This window comes from Lampetra fluviatilis, chromosome 44, assembly GCF_964198595.1.
Source record: "Lampetra fluviatilis chromosome 44, kcLamFluv1.1, whole genome shotgun sequence".
In the NCBI taxonomy this organism is placed as follows: Eukaryota; Metazoa; Chordata; class Hyperoartia; order Petromyzontiformes; family Petromyzontidae; genus Lampetra; species Lampetra fluviatilis.
In genome coordinates, this window is record NC_136318.1 from 183707 (window position 1) to 195781 (window position 12075).

The window sequence follows — 12075 nt, forward strand, 5'->3', positions numbered from 1 at the left end:
AGAACAGTTTGGGGTTTATTTCACCACTCGCGGCCGTCCGTCCAGTGACGTTGTGCATCTTGCAGCGCAGGCCCTGTCACGAGGCGCCACAGGAAACCTCCGTGCTGTATTTGACGTCTGATAGCGTGACCGGCATTTGGGAAGTGTCTGATAGCCTTGCCCTCGGCTCACAGTTTTAATGGTAAACAATGAGCCTATTGTTCCAAGTTATCTAAAATAATTACAACAGAAATACAATTATAAACTGTAAAATTCAGACTTAATTCAATGCATCCACTATTTCCATAGTAGTATATATTAGTGTTACAAATACCAAACAATAAGCACCACGTTGTTTATTTATACCACAACTCGTTTTACGATTACAGTAGAACTCCAATAAATCCGGGAATTCTAAAATCTGTGGCAACCGCGGTTTACTGCAACTTTCGTCATCTGCGGAGGAGAAAATCAAAACGCCTGAGAACTTGAGGACATTTGGAGGGCAGCTAAAATCCTCCTGTAATCTGCCAAGTAAAATGCCTCTTTCACAAGACACCAGCGATGGCATTTACCTTTTGTTTGAGGTAAAAGTCACAATGGAGATGTGTTTGAAGTGCTAGAGAGACAAAGACACAGAGAGACACATGGAGATACAGGGAGAGAACAATATAAACAGATGTCACTGTGCTGACAATTTGCTCTGGAGTATCGTTACGTGCTTCCCTGCTTCTATAATCCATATATTTCTCATGGATTTATGGAGACGCGTGGCTAAAACCTCAAAGTCCACCATTTTTTCTCGCGGATTTTCTAGATTTAACATCGCAGATTACGGAATCTGCGAAAAACCCATTCCCATATCTCCGCAGATTTTTTGGAGTTCTGTAGCAACATTATATTGCTATGCAACATACACTTTCACCGTTCACATTTTTCCTATGAAACCAATCTCAAGATGTTATCATGATTAACCAACGACAATAACCAGGAATGCATCGAATCCTGCTGGATCTTGGAAGCTAAGTAGGGTTGAGCCTGTAGAGTACTTGGATGGGCGATCACAACGCACGAGACAGGCGAGTACAGAGCTGTTCTAGGCTGCTGCGCCACTATGTTGCGGGCAACAGAGGGCAATGCAGCAACATCCATTGTTGTACTGTATTACCCTCCCACGTTTATGGTCCCTGCTTTCACCAATCGGCACCGACTATTGTGAAGTAAACAAAAACAAGTTTAGGAGTGGCATATATTTGTGACCAAACAATCGTCCCCACAGTCCATAAAAATATTTCAAACTTTATCCATTACATATTTATTGGGCATGTAACAAATTATTTAACATGTAAATGCATTGAATTACAATTATTACATGCCAGATCGAGTCTTGTGCTCACAATACACGCATCGAATTGTGCGTCCGAGAAATGTATTTATAATTAATGTGGATTACATGTTCATGTCCCTTTAGGCCAGGGCTCTTCAAATATTGTGCCAGATGTAGGCCCTTTGGAGGGGCCCGCTGAGCTATGGCCTGCTAATAATTAATCTGGCTCGCTGGGACATGAGGAAATACAGATTAGCGAGAAGAGAGAAAGAAACAAGATATCGCGAGATGAGAGACCTAGGGACAAGCGATTCACATTCGTGGTCACGTGTGCAGTAGATGATTGATGAGCTGAGTGAACCCATAATCAGGATATGAACTTCAACCTTCCGCTTGCTGTACCAGAGCCACGTGTGCTCCACAGGATATTACAGATTTAGGTTAATGGAACAAACAAGACCCCGATAACACTCGGGGTAAACAGAACCAATGAGACAATAAAAAACGAGACAAAATTGCTTGAGGCACGAATCGAACGACTCCAAATCGTGACAATTCATCCAATCGCCTGTTGGAATGAATTGTTTAACACCTAGCCAATTTTCTAATTTTAAAACCCTATTTAAAATTGTAAATAAGAACACCCAGAATAACAAAACCAACAGAAAACGTTGTAAACAAATTAACAAGCTCATACCAGTACCGTATGTTTTCTTTCCAGACGGCTGTACATCACTTCAAATGATTAATTTGTAAACACAGTCAATAGCCAAATGATAAACTATGAGTAACGTTTATAGAGTAAACTTTAAAAAGTTTAACACAGTGCCCCTTACAACCGACAGTAAAGTAGCAAGAGAATAATCAGCAACATTGATTGTGAATGAAAAGGAAATTATCATACGTTAGATAACTTCCATCCCTCCATTAATCCACTCAGAGATAAATATCCTTCTGAAAATATCTGAATGCTTATTAAACCGCATATAGAGTGCATAAAAAGATCTGTAAAGGTGGCACATGGATCAGAGGTTCTCAAGTGTTGTTAGTCGACGGCCTCAGCCCAGTCAAAAACTGCACACAAAGACCACATTTAATTCCGTGATTGAATTTGCCTATTCCAAATTTGAGAATTAAATACATTAGTTTGACTGTCTTGCGACGAACATTTCTCTCAGTGGCAGGGCGTGTAGGAAAGTACTGCCCCCATGATGGGTACACCAGAGGCCACTTGAAGGCATCTCAGAGGGAGCTCTGTGATGTCCACTTTCTATAGGCTGTTCTCTACCACGGGGATAACGCACTGCCCTGTCAGAGTTGTGAATGGATTCATCCTCTCGTGACATTATGCCGGGAACACAACTAATACAATTGGGAAAAATTCTAACATGTGAGAATTCCGTAAGCAGTTGAGATGGTCATTTGAGCCAGAGATCCGAACGTGTCGAGAGCTCCCATGGGCATTGGTGGAGGACACGCTCTGCTGATGAGACCCAAATAAAGTCAAAACCGGTCCAAGGTTTACTTCATATAGGCAAATGCTCTGGACAGGAGCACTATTTTATTTTGGCCGCACCTTAATTATATATTTACCCACAATCCACTATATTGCACACATCGAATTTGCATTCAGACCTCATCAAACCAAATTGTGTAGGAGTGTAAAGATGTATCTTAGTGGAGACATTTCCTTATGTTATGGGTACGATATGGACACTCGTACGATCATTATTATTATTATTCTTGCATTATTACGTTTTATGGGTTAAGTCTTCCTTTAACGTGGACTTCCTTGCCTACGTTGCCCAGGGAGCTACTGGTCATTAGCGAGCTTTGTTCCGCTATGGCGTGCTACAGCACCAGCAGTAAAAAAGCCATTGAGGGATCAGTTTTTCCATACACACTCCTACACCTTGTTTCATATGCTGCGCAATATTAATAAAATGTGGAAAACAATAATATTGCACAATTCATCCTCTATTCTAGGAGTGACTGCGCAAGTGACTTCGTCCCCCAATATGCAACAGGGACATGTCTACCTTGTGTCTACAGAGCAATACTCAGTATCCATTACATGTGAAATGACAGCAGGTAAATGTATACAAATACACATGGTAGGAAAGCGCCTTCCTTCTCCAGATCCGTGGTACAACCTCACCATGACTGCCAGCGATCGACCAAACAGGACAACAGCCAGGCTCTTTGGTGTAATAATGAAAGAGGCAGCTTTGAGGCAGTCAATGTGTCTTCCCTGCTCAACCAAGTCACCACTGGTGCTCATCTGCCAGACTCAGCGGTGTAAATGCCACCCTCCGGTGGGAAACACGCTAGAGAGAGCACGTCCGCGAGGAGATGTAGCGATGAAAGAGGATCGTGTGCAGGTACCGTGGTGGATATTTCCCTCTCGGGGAGTGTGTAAAATGACAACTGCTTGGCGAGGCCTTCATCCAGCAGTGGATTGATCGTGCATGGTGATGATGATGGTGGGACCAATGACTCCAAAGGACAACTCCTATCAGCTTTCCACAAAGTGACATTCTTTTGACCCAGGACGGATAAAACACTGAATTCTGTCCACCGCCCCCTATACTTGGATTCAAACTCGCGACCTTCTTTTTGGGAATTGGCTGTTCTAAGCAGAACCCAGGTAACGCATTTAAACAAGCAATAAGAAATGAAGGGCTCCGGGTTATGCGCTCCAATCGCCATGGAAACATTTGCTTGCCCTCCCGATTGCTACTGCGCGTGTCTTTAACTGGACTTGTGCTCCACCTGCATCGCAGTGGATATTGAATATCCTGTGACGATTTTCAAGAACTAGTAGGCAGCATGTGGCGGCGTCGCGGTCCGAATTTGCCACGTCCCGAAAATTACTTGCAAATTATTTAAATGCGTGACACCACGGAGCAACATCACCCCATACTTTTAAACCACTGCAGACGATGCCTGTGAAACACGGGCAGCACCTTCCTTCAAGATAGCCTTGCGCTATGAGAATGGTGCAAACATGAAATGTCATCCATTTTTTTTTTCCACAACTACCCGAGGCCACGCCGAAGGACCGGCGCGCACGGGTCTCCCGTCCCGGCGTGCCGGGTTGTAACCAGCACAGTGGTGGCGGTGGCGCCGCGCGCATCACCAGTGCATGAAGGCCAGCCCGGCGGGCAGCGCGTACCCGACCGCCAGCAAGGCGACCTTGAGCACGCGGTCGCGCTGCCCGTGCGCCATCTCCTTGGCGAGCACCTCCAGGAAGGCGACGAACAGGAAGGTGCCGGCGGCCAGGCCCTGCAGCACCAGTGAGGCGGCTTCGCCGGCCAGCCCCGCGGCGCCGTTTTCCACGGCGGCGCCGATGGCGACACCCGCGGGGATGGCGGCACAGAATGCGGCGGCCAGGCGCGCGGCGCGGCAGGGCGCCAGCCCCGCACGCGCCATGCTCGCGCCCAGCGCCGCCGCCGCCAGCGTCTCGTGCACGCCCACCGCCACCGCCAGCCCCGCGGCCTTGGCCGCCGTCTCCTGCAGGCCGAGCGCGACGCCCTCGAAGGCCGAGTGCGCCGACAGCGCGAGGACAAGCACGGCGAGGCGCAACGAGCTCGACTCGGCCAGCTCGGCCGCGTCCAAGTGGCCGTGGCCGTGCCCGTGTTGCGGCTGCTGGCGGTGGTGGCGGTGGTGGCGGTGGCGCCGCGGCTGCTGCTGGCGACGGCCGGGTGGGGGGCGGACGTGCTTGAGCGGCGCCGGCGACCCGGCCTCGTCGGCGTCCTCCTCCTCGGCCTCCGTGTCCGAGTCGGCACCGGCGTCTCCGTCGAGCGAGTCGAGCCCCACGTAGGCGGCGCGCGGGGGTGGCTCGGAGCGCCGGCAGACGAGCACCAGCTGCTCCAACAGCAGCGTGAGTAGCAGGCCGAGCACCATGCAGCACTCGGCCAGGGGGTACTGATCCGGGAGGCCCATTGCCTTCCCCACGATGAAGGCCTGGATAGGAGGGGGAGGACGCTCCAATTGTCATTGCCATGGGCGGCAGCACATCGCTAGAATCGGCGTCGCTAGTAATAATGGAATAATAACGATCATTTTACTTGAATGCCTGAGCAACTCCAAGCGCTTTACATCACATCTCATCTAAAATATTCGAAGAAAACCCCAAGTGCCAGCTGCCCCTCACTCATCACCACCACCATCATTACCGCCAGATTCACCATCTCACTCACTTAATCACCACCACCATCGCCACTGCCACCATCACCACCATCATTACCGCCACATTCACCGTCACCCTCATTCACCACCTTCACCATAACCCTCACTACCACCGCCGCTGTCACCACCGTCGGCCCGGCCGGCCCCATGATGTTTTGCGAGTGCACCTTCTCGCGCACGGAGGGCAGCAGGGCGCAGAAGCAGGTGCCGAGGAAGACGCCACCGGCGAAGGTGTTGGCGGCCGCCATGAGGCGCCGGGCGCGCCGCGACTCAGCCGCCTCCGCGCGGCGCAGCAGCCACACGGGTAGCAGGCAGCCCAGCGACATGAGCACGAACATGGCCAGCGCGCACAGCGCCTTCAGCAGCAGCAACGCCGCCATCGTGGTGCGGATAGCAAGGTGAAGTGGGGGGGCCGCTTCGGGCTTGGCACATCGATCGTCAGCGCCTGCGAGGGATGGGGGTGGCAGAGGGAGGGGGGCAGAAAGAATGCGAGACACTTAAACGCCTTACGGGCGGGCAAGGCGTGCAGTCAAAACGTATAATTTCTAAAATCATTCCATCTCTGTCCACCACAGTAGGATCATTTGGTTACAAGAGTCGATTGGCAATCTGCGTGTCGCGAGAAGCGTGGGTATTCGCACATCTTCAAGACGCCTGGCCAGTGTGTAAGCGAAGGTCAAACACGTGGTATTGTAAGTCAATGTGGTCATAGTGCGTTGTGACGCAAAACAGTAACTGCTCATCTCCACCGATGGCTCGAGAGGGTAATGGGTATTCCACACTTCCAGAACAGGGGTCAGGGAAATCTTTCCATAGCATATATGTTACATGCGTGTCCATATCTATGCAGTGTTTCCATATCTATGGCACTCTGAGCACAAAACTCAAACGTGGACAATGTGAGAGGGGGCAGATGTTACAAGTGACTGGGGCGGGATTGAGGCCAAGAGGAGAGCCAGGGTCTGGTTGGCAAGACCATTAAGAGCAAGGGCTCTAATTTGTTGGGGTTAGGGATAGAGTCCGGTTGTATAGCATACTCGAACCCCTGGCAGCGATCCCCTCCGCCACTGTCAAGGATAATCTTTCACATTTTCTTCACGTTTCTCCGTTTAAGAATGAGATGGCAGTCAAGTCCGTGGGTGGCTCTGAGCTTTATCCAAAGTGCGTTCACACTTCCACAACTTTGGACTTACATCAATTCATCAATAACACTGTCAATAACACATCAATAACAGTGTTATTGACAGTGTTATTGATGAATGTGTTGAGTGTTTTTATATGGACGATTGATTGTCGGCCTCCAACCAGGATCTGAACTTGAGTCAACGGCTCTAAGACGGTTCCACTCAATGAGAGCCCAGCGGTCAACATCTCTAAATCATCATCATCATATACATGGGGTGTCGTTTCTAAGCTCTTTGTGGTTTTAGAAAATGTGGCTTATTTATGGAATAAGTCGATGGTTTGACACGTACACAAAACTGAATTCACCATCGCCACCATCCCAGCGTGGATGAAGCGGTCAGTGTGACCCAGTGCACACCTGACACCAGTGGTTTGAGTATTTTCCCCTTGCCGACAAAGTTGGACAAATGATTTGTCTCTGAATTGCAGTCAAACATTAGTTGACATCATGTGCGCACGTAGGAATAATTGCCCACGTGTTTATAGTCCCTGAACTGTAAGTTCAAAGTCGTGGAAATGTGAACGCACTTTGGGAAGAGCTCAGTCACCCACGGACCTGACTGACACATCATAAACAGAAAACGTATAATAACACTGTTATTGACGAATGTGTTCAGTTTATAACAGTGTTTTTGACAAATGTGTTACCTTTATAACAGTGTAAGTGACGAATGTGTTAAGATTATAACTGTGTTATAGGCGAATGTGTTGAGTCTATAACAGCATTACTGACGAATGTGTTGAGTTGTTAGTTGTGCTTGTGCACCACTGCCAGCGCAGCAGCAGCACCACCAGATATTATTAATTTAATTGTCCGTGCAGGATTGTCAAAATATGAAGCAGCGCTTTGTGGCAATTCAACACGGCACTGGCATGGTCAAGAACAGCTTGCTGCCAGGGGAATGTGGAAAACTCCACTGCTGACACAAACGATGGCACCACCAACACAGCGTTGCCAACAGGAGACGGTCACCACCTTGACTACTGAAAAATCTCATCTATATATATAAAAGGGAAATTTGTGAATATGTGTCTGTTCAAAATGTTTAGCGTACTTCCCGACATGCAACAAACTTGAAATTTGCCAAATGGGTACTTTCCAGACTGTACACCATGCAAACATTACAAAAATATACTTTTTTGTGGGGGGGGGGGGGGGACGCAATAATGCATATATTTTGCACGGTAAGTGAGCAGTGACGCCACATCTGTCATGTGACCCGTGTGCGGAAGCGTAATGGAGCGTGCCTGCTGATCGCGGGTAAAGTGAAGCCAAGTGACCCACAGTCTTGCAGACCAGAAAGCTCGTAAAATAATTCCTAAAGTGGTGAAGACGGCAGTCAGTAGATGACAGCGATCGTAAGCCCCGCATGCTATTTGTTATTATCACAAGCAGCAGCGAATTACATGATTGTTAATGAGTCACTCAGGACTTTCACGCACGTCTTCACGGTGAATCAGTGCTATCCCACTGCCATGCGGGCTGTCGGTGCTAGGCTTCCCGCGACGGTGCTGATGTACAATAGCATATCCATTAAGTGCAGCCTCATGCTTAATTTCATCTGGTGAGTTGTCATATACCCAGGTTATGGCCAATATGTCGAGTCCACAATTATTGATCAGATCATGGATCAGCACCGTCTTGTTGACTATGGAGCATGCGTTGACCAATCGAACGTTGAGGAACCGTGGTCCGGGGTTTGGCCCAATACCCTATGTGATGGGATCGGGCACGTTCCAGGCGATGTGGTCATAAGCACAGTATTGCAGTGCAGTACACAGTACAATACTGTTATTGATATCCAAAAAGACATTGAGTCATGAGAAGTCTGGAATACTGTGAATCACTTTGGAGCCATTACATATGGGCAAAACTGGCATTTCATTTGTTACTTCCAGAGAGATACGCGGTGTCTAACTCCCCCACATTGATTAAAAGATCCACACAACACCCGACCCAGAGTCTTAATTATAATTCAGCCATGCCCTTGGCAACTGCTGTGGGTTTGAGTTCTGGCTATGATCACAAGGACTGATCAGTCACAGAAACGCTTACTTCAATCTTATGATGTATGCAATTACAGCACAGTATCGCATTTCCATTGATTCTATTGCATGAGGAATGCAGATAAGATATTTAAGGATATACGGAGCCTTTTGTTACCAAATCAAAATAGTTACAAAACATATGTTCGCATAATCTCCAATTAGGTACTGTATTCTTTTGAGAAATGATCAAGTAATAGGATGTTGTTAGACAAAAACCTGGTCTCGTCCAACTAAAATGAAAGATAGTGAATATTATTTCAACTTGTAACGCACACAGCATTCGCTCGCTCTCTTTCAGAATGACAGAGGCACGGGGAAGAACCACGGACGAGCGGGAAGGTAGCTCATGCGACGAGCCCAACCTCTGCATTCCTCTATTACTACTAGAACGAGCCAAGAATGTCTGTGTGTCACGCGCGTGACGTCACCCCACATGCCGCACCCACTGGCGTATCCAGGACACGACTTCAATGACGGCATTCACCTTCAGCGAGCGCGATGCCGATCACACAACGCGGTTCGAATTCGACCCTCGATCGATGGCTGCGCCATCGCTGCACACGCGTCAAATAAAAAGCAAGGGACAAGTCCTTACTAACAACTCCTGTATAATACTAAAGTTAATATCCTCTATAATGTTTAATTGCTGGAGGGGTTGCCCCTCTACCTGAAAAATGTGGCTCCGCCATTGGCCGCACCCCGCCCCCTCATGAATATTCATGAGCCGGTGGATTTTTACACTCACGCAGCAGAAGGTCGAGCGGAATTTTTTTCGCAAATTCGCTTTAAATTTGACGTTTCCTTATTGAAAGTGAATCTAATTAATAACTATACGCAGACACAAAGTGGATTTGGTGTCTTTATTTATTTCTTCAGCACATGAGACAAAAGGTAAGTCTAATTTATGCTTCTACATTATGGTAAAATAGACGTTTCTCGGTGGTTTTCCAGATATTGGATCGAATTCCAATTTATTTCAACCCCAGCGACTGAAAGCAGAAGAGAATAAAGTATCAGAGCAGTGAATTTGAACAAATTGAAGGTCAGTTATATACAGTGCTACAGTGACATTAAGTCAGGTGTTTTATGACTTCGTATTGTGCCAGATTCACTGCCATTAAATGTACACGAGATACAATTATACTGTGCTCAATTATTTCGTAAATATTACAGCTTCCGTCCTTGGACGGGCAAACAAGCAAGTATATATGGTGTTGTCAGCCAATGAATGAATGTCTACATGTGGGAGGAAACTTCAGCACCCAAAGACAACCCACAAATATGAGGGGGTAACTCTCTACCCCATACATACAGATGGTGGAGTCCACATTATTGCTGTACCAACTTCTCCTAGCAAGCCAGGGAACGACTCCTCCTCAACACCCACGGGGAGGGATTGTGGACAAGGCATGTGCGATCTGCCAACCATCAGCACCTCCACGGTGCTGGACTAGAGGCCACGGTGCATTGCCGCCACCACCACCCGCCAATGATTTCACGTCAGGCTGGCTGGCTTCTCCCATCATATGTGACGATGGTATTCTGAGTGTACAGACCTTCAAAAGGCGACCTGACCCTCACGCTGGGCCATTGTAACACCATCAATCTGCTTGGCACAGCAATCCCACCTGGGCTGTGTCGTGGAATGGCTGTTACTTCAGGAGGCAATTAGGTAGTTGTTTTTCCATGCAAAGCCTTAACTCCAAACAATGATTATACTACTGTGTAAGCGAGTTATTACTGCTACACGTTGCTACATCTCTGGTGCAGCACCCAGTGGTCACCACAGCGGATCGCCATCGAGAGTGAAGCGGAGATCAAGGCGATGGAAGATCCACCACCATTCACCAAGTCACTCGCTCTCCTCATCGTCACTCTCTTATTGCTACTACAAAAGCTTCCTCCTCCACCAAGTTCTCATCCACACCCGCATCACTCGTCACTGCAACACATTCACCTACTAAACTGTCTATAACTAGAACACGTTTGCAAAGCGCTAACTTAAATGGGTAATTGGTATTTTAAATGTGATTGTCATTTCAAATGAAGTAAAATGTTTAAAACTTGTCAATGACTAGAAACATTAGTGCAGATACTGATTTAAACTCGCGATCTCCGTTTCAGAATCAGTAAATGTTTGATACTCGCGAGATCCGGGATCTCGATCTGAGCCACCCGACCGACGCCTCGTCAAGCCTCCTGCTCACATACAACATGAAGACACACTCCCTCCCCCCCTGTTGTGATTAATAAGAGCCATTGGGTGTCCTGCTAACATACAACATGAGGACACACTCCCCCCCCCCTGTTGTGATTAATAAGAGACAGTGGGTGTCCTGCTAACATACAACATGAGGACACACCCCCCTGTTGTTATTAATAAAAGACAGTGGGTGTCCTGCTAACATACAACATGAGGACACACTCCCCCCCCCCTCCCGTGTTGTGGGTGTCCGAGTTGCGAATCGTCATTGAACTCACGTGTACGAGCGACTCTTCTTATCACCTGGATCAGCCGTCACACCATGTCACACTTCGATCTGTAACGGTGACTGAATTGAACATTGGAACACCTGCGGGCACAAGTAAAACACGTGGCTGATTTTTAGTTGAAGTCGTCACCTCGGCTTCTCCGGTTTGTTAAGAGCCACTTATAAACAACGCGGCCGAGCCACAAGGATACTCCACAGCCCCTGACGGACCGGACCCCGAGCAAAGACGCACCCCCCACGTAAACGCGTGACGCGCGCGGCACTTCCCTACCCAACATGGTTGCCGCTCCGCACAACCCGCGCCAGTAACGCAGACAACACGACGCCATCTTGGGTATGGGACCGTTGGGGTAGGCGCAGCACGAGCCGGAATCTTCCGGGCATTTTTTTTATGCGGCGAGGTCGCGCGCTGATGATGTCACAGCGATGGCTGTCCCTGCCCAATATGGCCGCTGCCGTACAGTGCGGCCCCACGTGCGTGTACAGTGCGAATGCTTGGAGTCGATCGGTGCCTCGTGCGGTCTGGGCGGGCTTGTGGGGGTGGTTTCACCCAACAGAGTGGGACAATACCCTTGAATGTCCAGAATAAACGCATCATTTGAGATCCAAACATTGTGGCTTTGATATTCCTCCTCGAACACACTGGTGTCACCATTAACCACATAAGAACATCAAAAGGCCGATGCACGCATATCCTTCATAAATGGAAAATAAAGACAAGATGCAGTCGTGAGATTGTGGCCACGCAACGCAAACTATGGACAATCCAAATCGTAAACTCTGTGAGACAAATATAGATGTAGAGTCTCATAAGATATACATTGAGAAACAGCGATACATATAAGACAGAAA

General features: G+C 48.1%; 1 protein-coding gene across 1 annotated transcript; it reads right to left on the reverse strand.

Moving 5' to 3' along the window:
• Positions 1-3347: 3347 nt before the first annotated feature.
• Positions 3348-11478, reverse strand: SLC39A3 (solute carrier family 39 member 3). Its single transcript, XM_078876402.1, has 3 exons — positions 11213-11478; positions 5665-5942; positions 3348-5272 (listed from the first exon to the last, which is right to left on the reverse strand). The coding sequence occupies exons 2-3, from the start codon at positions 5875-5877 to the stop codon at positions 4442-4444; spliced, it is 1044 nt and encodes a 347-aa protein (XP_078732528.1). The 5' UTR covers positions 5878-5942; positions 11213-11478; the 3' UTR covers positions 3348-4441.
• Positions 11479-12075: the final 597 nt, after the last annotated feature.

Excerpts from the sequence above, each read along its gene's own strand:
- SLC39A3 (XM_078876402.1), bottom strand. The coding sequence starts at position 5,877 with ATGGCGGCGTTGCTGCTGCTGAAGGCGCTGTGCGCGCTGGCCATGTTC. Across the intron at positions 5,273-5,664 it reads TGCCCTCCGTGCGCGAGAAG|GCCTTCATCGTGGGGAAGGC; the intron begins GTGCACTCGCAA and ends CCTCCTATCCAG.